A 13758-nucleotide genomic window follows, 5' to 3' on the forward strand; every position below is an offset into this window, starting at 1 on the left:
GCCAGGGTCTCGCCCGCCCGCGCGCGCGCCGCGACCCGCGGGCCCCCCCGTCACCTAGCAACCACTGAAGCACCGCCACCTGCGCACGCGCAGCAGCCATGCGGTCTCGGGGCGCTCGACGTCCCCAGCCGGTGGCTCCGCCCGCGCGCATGCGCCTCTCTGCCCGCACCTGAGGAGAAGGCGCGCAACGCCGGCCCTTCGCCCGGCGCATGCGCAAACCCGCTGCCGCAACCCCCGGCCCTCCTCTCCCAGGAGCGCATGCGCAACCAAGAGTGCCGCCCGTTGCCCCCTAGCGGCTCTCAGCAGAGCTGCTCTCGGGCCGCTGCTCTGCGCTTCAATGAATGGGGCAAGGCGGGGGGGGCGGGTAACCGCTGCCACGACGCCAATAGCGCCCGGGGGCGAGGCGCGGGTGCCCCGGGGCACGCTGGGAGTTGTAGTTCTCCCCCGGCCCCGAGCTGCGCGGGCGGCGGAGCCGCGACTACAGTCCCCAGGAGGCCGCGCGGGGCGGGCGCGCCCCGCCCCTCCGCGCTACCTTAGCGCAGGGCTGTCGCGGCTGCAGTCGCGCTGTAGAGGTGACCTCGAGGCTGCTGGACCTGTCGCTCCTCTCAGCCATGGTCGGTACCGCTCCCCGAGCCGGGGGCCGCTCCCTTTAGGCGGCGGTTGGGGCGGGGTGACGGCGGGCTGCGCCCCCTCTCCGGGGCGGTTGGGGCAGGGGGCTCCCGTCAGGCGGAGGTGGCTGCGAAATGGCGCCGGCTTCCCCCGCCTCCCCACGCCCCGCTCCTCGCCGGGCGGCCCGCGGTGCCGCCGCAAGGCCCCGGGGGTGACTTGAAGGTGCTGGGGGCACCCGGGGCCCGCCTCGGCCCCCAGGGAGACCCCGCCGGGTTGACCTTCATCCAGCCCGGGGACTTGGGGGTCGGTGTCGGCCCCTGCAGAGCCGGCCTCGCGTCGCGTCTGCCTCCTCTTGGCTGACGACGGGGGGGGGTGTCAGTTTGTGCTCCCGCTGGGGTCACCCCGGCGGAGCGGAGCGGAGCGAACCTGCCCGGCCTGCCGCTGACCCTTCAGCGGTTTAATTGCGACTTTTCCTGCAGCCGGCGCCTGGCTGAGCCCCGCGGTTAGCAGCATGGCCTGCGGGAAAGTGGGGATGCTTGCTTCTTGATTTCATGAGGCATTAAAGGTTCTGGGTGCAATTCTGCGTTAGCTCAAGGGGAAGTGCCTGTGAAATGTTTTCCTCTCTTGTTTCACCCCGTTTGCTGTCAGAAATCCAGCTATTTGCCTAGGTTCTTAAAATTGCTGAGGAGCCCTTCTAGTTCTGCCCTGAGGTTACACAGGTGAACTGGAATGCTTTGCTTTTCAGTGGCATATATATGTATGCACACACACAAACTTGCGCAGAGACCTTGCTTTCCTTCATAATCGTGAAAAATCTCCATGTTTTTCTAGACTTTACACCCTATTATTAAAACCTTTTCTTTCAGTACGTTGCTATAGAAAAAATGCTTACGTGCTCTGAAATGTGGCTTTTTATTTCAGCTGTACACTAAAAAATACTGAAATCTGTAAATCTGATCTATCCTAGTTCTCCACCCTTATTTCTGTTCAAAATACGGATTCTCAGGAGTGACCACAAGGCAGCAAGTTTTAGTTTGTACTTGAGCTTTCAAAACATTGACTGCTGTGAATTTGCTGGTCTCCAACAGAACCAACTGCTAGTTGAAACTTACTTTGATGTCCAGACTTTTCAGAATGTCACTGTTTTTTTCTTACTTTCATTGTTCTAATTATGCATTTTGTGTTGGGCAGGGGCTTTAAACTTCTGAAATAAAATCATCTGTCTATGGACAGATGGACATTGGCTATTAGGTAAATGAAATGGAAAAAGTTTTTAAGGGCACCTGTGTCAAGGTCATTTCTTAAGGAAAGTGTTCCTTTGGAATTCAGTCTATGAACCACAGTGCTGCTGGGGTTGCTAAAGTGCATAACTGTATTGCTGATACTTTCTACCACACTTCCAAATAAATTTACTGTTACTGTAACTCTGCTTTAAAGAGGGAAGAGCAAAGGGAAAGGTTGTTAGGCAGGCTTTAGACTTTTGAGGACATGCAGTTTAATGCTTAAGGCATTCTTGTCAAGCAAGGTGGGGTAGCTTAGTTGGCTTTAATATTCAGGAATAACATTAGGTTGATGATATTTTACACACAGTTAAATTTATCAGTAATAATGTTTATAGAGGTCTTTTATAATTGTAAGTAGTAATGCAAAGTCCATCACTTGTGTAGACAGGACAGATTTTTTTTCTTGTTCCTACATTTGATAGATTGTGGGTTATTTGATATCACACTTTTACTTACCTTTGAAACCTCCTGAATCAGTTTTGCAGTATAGTGCTATTTTCACGTATGGCACTAATATCTTAGGTCTGCTAGTATCAGCAGTAATCACAGAGATAATTTAAGCACTGACTTCTGAAGCCAAAGGGGGGGGGGGGGGGGGCATTAAGCCCACAGCTTCCTCATTTGATATTGGAAGCTTCACTTTTATCTGTGATAATTTAGGAGGGGGAGAAATCCTACATGTTTGCTGAATTAGAGGGAGAAGGCTGTCTCAGGATGCAATGTTCACTTTTTTTTCCTTCCTTTTTATCATTACCTTTGCTACTCTTTCAGTTTCCTAAAACTTTTTAACTATACATTGGCTGTATGTTGAGTGGGGAAGGCTTTGAAACTAAATAGTTCAGTTAGATGTCGTTTACTTTGTCCTTTGGTTCTTTTATACCCGAGAGTGAGTGAGTAAAGGTCACCTCTGTAGTTACCACAGCGTGAAAGTATTCTTACTGAAGTCCAGTGCAGGAGCCAAGTCACAGATTAAAGTGCCTGAACATGAATGTGTGAAGCCTGCAACTTCCACTGGGGAGCTACTCATTTCTCTAAACATCCAACCTCCAAAAGTAGCCTCAGATGCTCAATGATACAGATTTTTATATGTGATGTAAGTTTTCCAGGGAGAGTTAACTGTATTTTGTTAAGAAGCACAACATTTTTGGCTTGTTAATCTAGCTCCTGGAATCAAGAGAGCATGAAAATTTCTTTGATAGTAATTGCTCACAGTTGGTGCAGGGGCAAGGGGGTGCAGGGAGAGCCCGTATGGGAATCAATGTACTGAAGGCATGGAGAGAAAAAAACAAGTAGGCAGTACTCCTCACTAGTTTAGTTTGTTTCTTCCTCCCTCCTCCAGCCCAAAATGGGGGAAGAACAGGAAGGATGGTAGTAAGCAAACATAATTTTTTTGAGAGGGTAGAGCTGAGTCATGACTGAAGGATTTTTAATTTTTTTTTTAACAAGGCTGAATGTTAAGTCTCTCTCAGTAAAAAAAAAAAATAAATAAAAAAAAAATAGTTCTACCTCTTGCCTTTTTATCTTCCACTCCTTCCCTCTCTTGTTAAGCTAAATAATGCTAGTGGATAGACTGACTTTTTTTGTTTGATTGTTTAAATCAGATTAGCATATGAAGTGCATATAATGGAGAAAATTCTCATTGACTTTCCCCCTTTTGTAACACTACTTTAGATTGGATCACAGGTTGCAAATGAGAAAGAGCTTAACTTCTTAAAATCTTTGTTCCATTCACTGGAAATTCAGAAATCAATTCACAATTGATTTCAGATAACAGCAGAACACATTTTCTTTGAATTACATGGTATCTGTGTGAGTTCAGGAGTAGCAAGCTTGGCATAGGATCACTTTTTATGTGCTGTTGATACGGGGTTTTGCCAGGCCAAGGTTTTGCAGCACAGTAATTTTCCAGTACTTATTTTTCTAATTAATATGATTAGCTGCCTTGAAAGTGTGTTCATTGTTCCCTTTACGTAAATAAAATGTAGATTCTCCTTAAAAACATGCTGAAAAGTTGGCTTTAAGATCTGATATGCACCTTAATCTATGCTGCCCATCTTCATTCATACATTATGGTACATTTGGACGGTATGACTTCCCTACTCAAGAATAGTGTACCAAAACTAGTTTTGAGATTTAAAATGGCAATAATCGATTGTCTGCTCTCCTTCCCCCTCGTGATGGAGTTTTGACAAGGTTTGAGGGATGACACTTGTAGTAGGACACGTTCAAAAGAAAATAGTGCAGTTCAGCACCATAACAGGTAGCCATTTAACCAAATATTTAAAGAATCATTCCCATAATGAAGGCAAAATCATGTTGAGGTCTAAATCTGTGAGTTCAGTAGTTTAATTTCCATCACTTATGCTCTCATTTTATCTAGTACGTGGTAAAATGGGGTAGGTGGCCTCATTTTTATGATTATCTAATGCTAGCTTGATGCAGTTGTGCTTGGCTGGTCACTTCTGCAGAGAGAATACACTCAAATCCCAAAATGGTTTTCCTATAAATATCGATGACAGGAATGTTGGTTGGAAAGGATCTCTAGAGGGCATCCAGTCTGACCCCTTCCTTGATCTGAGTCTGGAGGTTGTCCAGTCCAGCCTGATAGCAAGGTGTTTGCCACTGCTAAATCAGGTCATACATGTTTTTACATCTGGGCCTTGAAAACCACCAAGGATGAAGGTTGCACAGACTCTCTGGGTACCCTGTTGCCGTGCAGCAGTACCACCCTAATCAAGAATTTTTCTCTTCATTTGTAGCTGTTGCACCACATTCTGCCATCTGCCACTACTGAAAGGTGTTCGGCAGTGTTATTTTTGTAACCTTTCTGTAAGTAGTAGTAGGCTGCTGTTAAATCACCCCTTGTCTTCTACCTTTCCAGACTATGCCCAGCTCCCTCAGCCTCATCTTATAGGACATGAACTCTGGGCCCCAACCATCTGAGTAATGCTTGCCTGGACCCTCTTTAGTTTTTCAGCATCCCTCTAAAACTCAAGAGTCCCAAAACCAGACTTAGTATTCCAGTTGCAACCACCAGCACTAAGCAAAATGCCTGCCTTTGCTCTGCAAGCTACACTTTTCATAATGTATCCCAGTATGCAGTTAAATCACTTCAGACATAATTGAATGTGGAAGACGTTTTGTCCATAATTCAAATGATCACCTTTTAATTATGTGAAAAAGTAGGCATGGGATTCCCACCGGCTGGTCAGAGTCTGCTTTTTCCTGTCCTAGCACAATCTGCCCAAGCCCTATTCCTTCTAGGCAAAAAGGGAGAAACAAAAAACAGGCTTACAAAATACTGGGTTATGAATGTCCTTTGGCATGTTTCCCCTTTCATTATTAAATGACCTTTGGAGTTCCCCAAGTCCTGGTTCTGATTAACAAAATGGACTTTTGCTATAGGGTAGGCCATTTTTTTTCCCCTATTTGCAGTATAGCAACATGTTGGCAGTCTTCTCCCAGCATTTTGGAGTTTTGGGTCAGTTTGACAATGGACAGTTGTATTATGGATATTAGTGTCTGTATTTGTCTATAATGTAGCTTTCGTCTGTGGATTTGTTGAACTGCTGCATAACAGTTCAGTGAGGCAGTAGTTTTAAGTCCACTAGATTCCTTGGTTTCTGGCATTCAATAAGTCTTTGGTTGCAAGTAAGCGTTCAAAATGCTTAATGGTAACAGCCCTCAAAATTGAAAGAATGTGAAAACTGGTGAAGTCTCACAGCTCGTAAAACTTCTGTAGTAAATTTGAAGTATGAATGGGTAATCTAATGAGTGGGTACAAGTTGTAATGCCTTATGTTAAAAAGGCAGTGGTGTTAAAAAGAATACAAAGATTTTCAAATAGATTGTTATTCCTGGCATTTTGGAAGCTTTTCCAGGAGCAATTCTTAAGGATATTTTTGCAAGAGTGGTCTGTTTCTGTAAAAGCAAGTAGAGAAATTGCTTGTGGTTCTAGCAGAACAGAAGGATGATCCCAGGAGCTGGGCCTGATCCACATTTAGGCACATGCTTTCATCCAGGTTAAATAATCATAACCTTATTTCTGTAGTAACTGTTAATTTTTACTGCTCTCGGATGGTATGAGCTTGCACTGTGTATCTGTGTGTAAGTCTCTCTAACTTTCTTGAAGGGTGAACCTATCAGAGTCCTGGTGACTGGAGCTGCTGGGCAGATTGCTTACTCGCTGCTGTACAGCATTGCCAAGGGAGATGTCTTCGGCAAAGAACAGGTAAGTTACCAATGTGCAAGTAACTTATTCTTTAAGTGGGGAAAATGGAGTCCTGCTGTTATGCAAGTTTTCAGTTGTTGGTCATGCTGAAGTTTTTCAGTTTTCTGTAAATGGATTTTAAGTCTTGCACAAGATAGCATTTTCTAGCAGATAACAAGACAAATTAATTTTCAAAACAGGTTAAGCCTGACTTGCGCTAAACCATTTTTTTCTTTACAGCCTCTTATTCTTGTGCTGCTGGATATCACCCCCATGATGACTGTATTGGAAGGTGTAGTGATGGAGCTGCAGGACTGTGCCCTACCGCTGCTGAGAGGTGGCCAAAAGAAATTTTTCTTATACCTATAAGATGTTCTAGTAAAACTATTGCATTTATGAGTTCCTGTAGCTGGCAGGAAGTTGAGCAGAAGAAAATATTAGGTGATCCTTTCTTGGTTTTACATTTTGTGGAAGATAATTTAACTTAGGCTGTAAGCTCAGAAGAATGTCATCAAATGAGTTTTGTGTAAAGAATTGACTATGCAGATACCTGGTTTTTGGTTTATGTCATCTAAACCTGGGTTGTCAGCATGTACAACAAATTGTCAGATACTTGTGCATTTATGCATTGTATTCTGGCCTAGTGGTAAAATAGCATTGAATCTTTAGGTACACCTAGATGCCTTTACTAAATAATTAAAAAAAACAAAAAAATTTAAAAAATCTAGTCTTTAGAAATACCTTCTACATAGACACAAACTGAAAAATTGCTCATCAAGTTGTGTAAACAAGTGAAGTTTTGATAGTTTAAACAAGCAGAAGAAAGGGAGCAAGTAGATGCTACTGTAATTATTACAGTACTTTAAAAAAAAAAGGGCATGTAGCTGCCAGCTCTTGTACTTGTACAAATCAAACCTTCTTCAGTTTGAAGTGTTAAAGGGAGAGAAAAACTTCATATGTGTTGGTGCTTGCCACTGAAAATTTTTTTGTAAAAGTGAAGAACAGCATATGTACGTATGTGTACATATTTAGACACACACACATGAAAGGTATCTTTTTACATAGATTTCTCCTGTGTTTTCAGAATTTATATCTAAAGCTTTAGATAAATATTTGTATATATAAACTGTTCACTGGCAAGTATGTAATCTGTGTAGTTAGGGCTAAATGACTATACTTACATTTTTGGAAGGGGAAGGTGGTGGTGTTGGCAGATCAGTTTATATACTATCTATGAACCAAAGAATATGCCCTTTAACACTTTGCCATGAGTATTTATCTTACTTAGATTATTTTTTTTTTCCCCCTTTCCTTTTTTTAGAGGTCATTCCAACAGACAAGGAGGAAGTTGCATTCAAAGACCTTGACATAGCAATTCTGGTTGGCTCCATGCCAAGGAGAGAGGGCATGGAGAGGAAGGATTTACTCAAAGCAAATGTGAAAATTTTCAAGTCTCAGGGTGCAGCCTTGGACAAGTATGCCAAAAAGACTGTCAAGGTGAATATAGAAACTGAATTTTAAAAGTTAACTCTCTGAGTTTTGTAGAGATCTAAATACATTGCAGAATGATATTGTGCAAGCAGGAGCCTATTTAGTGCAGGCATTCCTTTCCTTAAGCCCTGGAAAATATACCACAGTCAAGGTTAGATGAGAGACAGTATGTTAAATATGCAGGTGATTTAGTCCTTAATTTGTTTGGTGGAAAAGATAAGTCTTATATTGTACTGCTGTAGTCCACACATATTCTGAACTAGTTACCAGCAATTCTTAAAAAAAAAAAAAAAAAACCTATATAAAAAAATTAAAAAGCAGTCTTCTGCTCGTTATCTTTCTTCTCTGGGAGAACTAAATTATCTACATGCAGCTGCCTACTTCATATCCATCTGTGGCTTTAACATAATGACCCTTAACTTCAGTATCAATATGGAATTACAGTTGCACAAAAAATCAGCTTTATTTAGGTTGTTTGCGTCTTGGTCTTTGGAGCACTGGAAGCTTTTAATTGTTCTCTCTCAGATTCCTTCAGCACAGTTAATGGGATCATGTGGCTGCTCTCCTACTGCTCTTAATCTCAGACCCAGACTCCAACTGTGCTTTGTAACTGACTTTTTAATGTCTACTTCCTCTGCTGATGAACTTCCTACTGCTTCTAAAGACTTGTTTGCTTCTTTATACAATTGGTATAAAAACTATCAATATTACTATTGCAGAGTAATGGAAAATTTACTGAACTCATTTTCAAAAGGGGAAATGCAAAGGGAGGTTTTCAGATTAGCTTGTGTGATTGAGAGTATATGGAGCTTGACATTAATCATTTGAGGCACATTAGTAGATGAAGGATGAATAAAAATCAGTTTTCCATAGTAATAAATTGATCTAAATCCAGGCAATGTTTTACTTCTAGCTGCCTATGAACATTGAGATAAGTAACTGTTCTGGCTTTCTTAATTATAAAGCAATTATAGAAAGCAGTGGCAGCCAGTCTAGAAAGCATTTGAAAGGTGATGGTGAATTCACTGTGGGCTGACCAGTGTGTATGTATCTTGCTTTCCCTGTATCTAGTAGCATGAGGTTTGAAGCCAGGCTGTGGGTCAGTGTGCAGATCTCCCTAGAAGTCTTGTTCTCTTTCATGTTTGAATGTCAAATTATAAAGAAAATACCTAGCTAGAAAATGTTTTCCTGTGCAGTTATAGAAGACTCAGTGACTGTGAACAATGCACATATAAAACAACCATGTTGAAGACAACCCAGAGATCTAGAAAACTTAACTTTTTGATAGCTTCTTTGAAGGCGAAGCCATGTATTTCACTTGAGGGAGTTGTTTTGCAGAAATAGCCTCTTCATCTTCCCACGTTCCTCTTCCCCTTTTTTGTTTTTAGGTTGTGGTAGTTGGGAATCCAGCAAATACTAACTGTCTGATTGCATCAAAGTCAGCCCCATCAATACCAAAGGAAAACTTCAGCTGCTTAACTCGTTTGGATCACAACAGAGCTAAATCTCAGGTAAAAAGGGCCTATTCAAAGTAGAATGCTTTCTGTTGTCTCTGCTAAATACAAACAGAGCAATGCTCTCAAAGAAGCCTGTGAATTGAGAAGCTGAAGTTAATACATTGGACATCTTTAATTTCCGATTAGATTGCTCTGAAACTTGGTGTGACTGCTAATGATGTGAAGAATGTCATCATCTGGGGCAACCACTCCTCCACTCAATATCCAGATGTTAATCATGCAAAGGTAAATGTGAAAGGAAAGGAAGTTGGAGTTTATGAAGCTATAAAAGATGACAGCTGGCTGAAGGGAGACTTTATCCTGGTAAGATCTTGGGGTTTTTGGTTGGTTTTTTAAATGGTTATTCTGTGCTTCTGCTTTGTTCTAACCTCATGTGAAATTATAAACTATGTAACTGACTGACTGGGTGAAGCAGCTCTTCCTATCTCACTAGAATAAGTCACTTCAGATAGCTTCTCTCTTATTAGTTACTTGCTTTTGAAAAATCTAAGGCATTATGAAAACCGATGTAAATACTACTAGAAAAATCCATTTGGAGTGCTAAAATGATTCAACAAAAAGAATTTTGATCATAGCTCAGGTGCAACTCATCTGACACACAAACACCATTGACATTTCACTGTAGTGACTTTTTTGGGCGGCTTCGTAGATGACAAGTAGGATGATCTTCCATTTGCTGCTCCCCAGCTAACAAAAAAGCCCAGCAGCTCTCCCCCTGCACGTGCATGCGTTTGCGCACACACTTTCCAAATCTAAATCTGTGGCCTCGTCAGCAGCATTTCTAAAAAGTAATCTGAAAAATCTAGAAAACACCTGCAAATGTCTTAATGTAGGGTAGCAATAAATAATGATATAGGCTGGTAAAAGAAAATAATGGTATTAACTGATTAAAAGCACAGGCTGCCTAAATGCAATATGAAGTGAAACAAGGATGACTAAAGCCCTTGATGAACGTGACTCCAAGTAGGTGTACTTTGCTTGGTATTGCAACGTTACTGACATGCTGACAGCCAGGTACTGTATCTTTGCCAAAGCACCTTTAGTTTGGGACTGAGGATGTGTTTTGTCATATGACCGTGCTCTGTCCTGTCTTTGGATATAGCTTATTTCAGTTCATGCTTGTTGCTACAGAATAAATGATTGTATGCTGGCAACCAAAGTTCATGAGCCAGAGGGTAAGCAGAAACCTGTCCTTGTCCTTGATCCTGCTGTATCTCATGTGGCCAAGGCAGGATACTGGTTTGGCTTTCTAGGTGCATTGTAATGCTGGTCTATGCTAGAATGCTTTGCCTAAGATAAGGAGATCTCATGATTCTTGCTTTCTAGGCTGGGGTCTGGTTGGCATAGAGCCTTACCAAAACTTACTAAGAAAAAAGTATGTGAGGTTTAAGAAGCTATGCTAGTTCTAAGAAGTACAATTCTTAAGTAAAAAATTTCTTAATATAAATTTGAGTATAGGGAGGTAGGTTCAACTGTCTTCAGGAATTAAATGAATTTTATGCATTAAGTATTGTAGGATCGAGACCAGCAAGTAGTTCACCTTGGTATTCAGCAAAAAACCTTAACTGCCAGTGTTGCTCTGAGACATCTGTTACTATTGACATACATGAAGTCTCTTGGTGGTAAAAGCTTGAAATACCTGGTTGGTATGAGAGAAGTCAGTGGGCTGCTAGCTATAACACAGGTACTGAGAAATGAGCCAGCCTCTGAAATACTCCATTATGTTCTTGTCTTGGCAAAACTCTTCTAGACTGCATTTCTGGATTGTATGCCATGTTCATTTAGTGATAGAGCTATGTCTTGACTGATGAAATTAAGTAATGACGTAAGGCGGTCTTTCCTCATGGCGTTTACTAACAGCTTTCAGACCAAGCCATGATTTTGCTGCTTTGCAATTTAGGGTTTTTTTTTTTTTTTTTTTTTCTGAATTGCAGACCGTTCAGCAACGTGGAGCAGCTGTTATTAAGGCTAGGAAGCTGTCCAGTGCAATGTCAGCTGCCAAAGCTATCTGCGATCATGTGAGGGACATCTGGTTTGGCACTCCAGCGGTAAGATGTTGCTCTTGAGTAAGTGCTTGTTTGCCTGATGGCTTTGATTACATGCCAGTGTCTTTGACCTCAAGTATGTAAGTGTGTTCAGAGGGGGAAGAATCTGTCTTTTTCTGGAATAAAGTGTGTCACAGGAGATGCAGTATATTGGAAATTAAATTTTTGCTTGCTTCCAGCAGTGAGAAATGTATTTATCTCTTAATTTTCTGGTTTCAGGGTGAATTTGTTTCCATGGGAGTAATTTCTGATGGCAATTCTTATGGTGTTCCTGAAGACCTGCTGTATTCATTCCCTGTTGTGATCAAGGTAACTAGACTATTTAAATCCACGTATCTTCTGCAAGACCTAGCTAAACTGTCATATGAGCTTAACAGCAGTGCTTTTAGTATGGGACTGCGGTTGCTGGGATGTAGGGGTTTTAGCAGTCTTTCACAGAGTGGACCATTATTAACCATTTTGTAGTTATCAAATAAGTACTGAGAGACAAGTAGAATCTGATTATGACTAGCTGGTGCTGGTTGCATTCTTTATCTGAAAACAAAGTTAACTACTGCCTGATGTGTTTTTTAAGGCCATAAACTTTGTGTCTCATGCTGCAAAGTTTCCTTCATGAAGACTGAATGAAGCTTGTTCTAACATGGCGGTGTTTTTTGTTTGTTTTAAAACAGGACAAGACCTGGAAGTTTGTTGAGGGACTTCCTATTAATGATTTTTCTCGTGAGAAGATGGATCTGACTGCTAAGGAGTTAACTGAAGAAAAGGAGACTGCTGTGGAATTCCTCTCCAGTGCATGACTAGGTGATGAGGAAATACAAAATCATTTAAGAGTGGAAGAATCTAAAAGTCGTCTCTAAGTCTGCTACCAAACACTATTACTGTATTCAAGTCAACTGTCTGTGACAATTGTGCATTTTAAAGTTCATATGCTTACTGGTACTGTTGTGCCTATTGAGTTATTAGTAAAAAGATTATTAAAGAAGTAAAACTAGTTTGTTGACCAAACTTTTTGTCTGTTCAATACTAGTTGCTTTCTGTGTATGATACAGAATAATTGTTTGCCTTGGCTACTAACGCACAATCTGAGTTTTGATTAGAATTTGGCACTATTGGAACACGTTCTAGTCCGTGATCACTTCAGCATCCTATGGCTCAACTGAAAATAAAATTAGAATGCCAGTAGTTCTCCTTGAACCAGTAGTTCAGTGACTCAAGTCTATCACTGGACCGACTCCAAGTATATACTGTTCACTCTGTTTATGCTTACAATGTTTGTCAATAGAAATATTAAAAGATGCTTAATCACATAATGGCTAAAGAGTAGTCTGTTGCACTTTATTTGCATGTTTTAGTTATGTAACTAGCAGAATTTGATAGTACAACATAAAAAAACCACTGGAGGCCTATTTTAAGAAACTGAGGGAAACTGGTTTTAAGGAGCTTTATTGATGACTAGCACTTCATTTGTCTTTCCCAGGCAAAATTGCTTTATGTCAACATCAGACACAAAAAGCCTCAAGGCAGATTTGTATTCCAGCACTGCCGTTCAAAAGCAGTGTTGGTACTGTAGCTCAGTATTAATTTGATTGTAGCTTCAAAGCTTTTTGTCCCAGGAGACAAGGACTCACTTGGTTAAGACCAAGTGAAGTTAATATACTTGCTTGAGAATTTTCCTAGTGCAGCCTTAGAAACATTTTAACATCAGGAAGCTATTTCAAATATATTGTACTGTAATTATTTCTTTGTAAATGCACAGGTGAAAGTTGCTGCAACTCTTCTCCTAGACTCCTGCTTTGTGTGTTCCTACTGTAGTAACCCACCTTATGTAGACTTAGGGGATTTAGACCAGGTTTGTTGTTCTGGGAATTTCTTAGATGTACTACTACCTGTTCTGTTTGTTTTCTAAGCACCTTAAATACTTCCTGCCCTGTTCGCAGAGTGCAAATTCTCATGATAATGGGATTTTTTTCTCATATACGATGTCAGTGCTGAGTTGTTGTCTGTCCTGTTCCAATGTAAGTGTTTCTGCCTTGTACTAAAGTAAATCTTGGGTCTGTCATATCTGGAGTCATCTCATTTCCCTTTTTTGGTTGGTTGTCCTTAAATGAGGATTCAAGAAGTAGAACTGTTTTGACAAAAAAAAAACAACCAAAAGGTTCAAACTGAATTTTAAGGAAATTGAATGGTTTCTTTGAGGATTTATCAACTAGAATATAAAATAAATCAGCAAACATCAATAAGCCTATCCTTAAAAATAAGTCTGCTCTCATAACATTACTGTAGCTTTTAAGTACAGTGACAGTAATGCAGCAAAGACTTACTATACATAAATAGTTGAAAGGGAAAACAAGAATTTTGGAAAATGGGAATGTCTGCTGCAGTACAGGCCAGCTGCAGAGAGGGCACAGTAAGTGAATGCCTTGAATGTTTATGAAGCAGCTGTTGTAAGAACTTAAGCACTTTTGCAGTCTTAGGAATAGACAAGAAGTATATACACTGTATTTTTGCTGTTTTTCCTCTAAACCCCCTGGGAGTTTAGCCTTGGAAAGATGATAAGAAAATTTCATACATCTGTCTTTTCACAACAGTCTGGGAACTTCTGCA

The 13758-nt window shown here is 41.2% G+C and overlaps 2 protein-coding genes across 3 annotated transcripts in view; one reads left to right on the forward strand and one right to left on the reverse strand.

Annotated features, from left to right (window-relative positions):
- Positions 1–322, reverse strand: part of LOC115344590 (WD repeat containing planar cell polarity effector) — a 160377-nt gene extending 160055 nt beyond the window's left edge. The window contains exon 1 of one of the 2 annotated variants that reach the window (XM_041125277.1): positions 170–322. The gene's annotated coding sequence lies outside the window, so the exon portion shown is untranslated. Of the gene's footprint in view, positions 1–54; positions 136–169 lie in introns of those variants that run through there. The other variant, XM_041125278.1, reaches the window with a different exon arrangement.
- Positions 323–408: 86 nt separating this feature from the next.
- On the forward strand, positions 409–12461 carry MDH1 (malate dehydrogenase 1). Its single transcript, XM_030022150.2, has 9 exons — positions 409–614; positions 6024–6122; positions 6342–6438; positions 7423–7598; positions 8981–9103; positions 9236–9412; positions 11044–11157; positions 11374–11463; positions 11826–12461. Exons 1-9 carry the CDS (start codon positions 612–614, stop codon positions 11949–11951), a joined length of 1005 nt encoding a protein of 334 aa, XP_029878010.1. The 5' UTR covers positions 409–611; the 3' UTR covers positions 11952–12461.
- Positions 12462–13758: the final 1297 nt, after the last annotated feature.

Source organism: Aquila chrysaetos, chromosome 8, assembly GCF_900496995.4.
Source record: "Aquila chrysaetos chrysaetos chromosome 8, bAquChr1.4, whole genome shotgun sequence".
Classification (NCBI taxonomy): Eukaryota; Metazoa; Chordata; class Aves; order Accipitriformes; family Accipitridae; genus Aquila; species Aquila chrysaetos.

Coding starts and splice junctions, on each gene's coding strand:
- MDH1 (XM_030022150.2), top strand. Junction 6,123..6,341: donor ATGTCTTCGGCAAAGAACAG/GTAAGTTACCAA, acceptor TTTTCTTTACAG/CCTCTTATTCTTGTGCTGCT. Junction 6,439..7,422: donor TGCCCTACCGCTGCTGAGAG/GTGGCCAAAAGA, acceptor TCCTTTTTTTAG/AGGTCATTCCAACAGACAAG.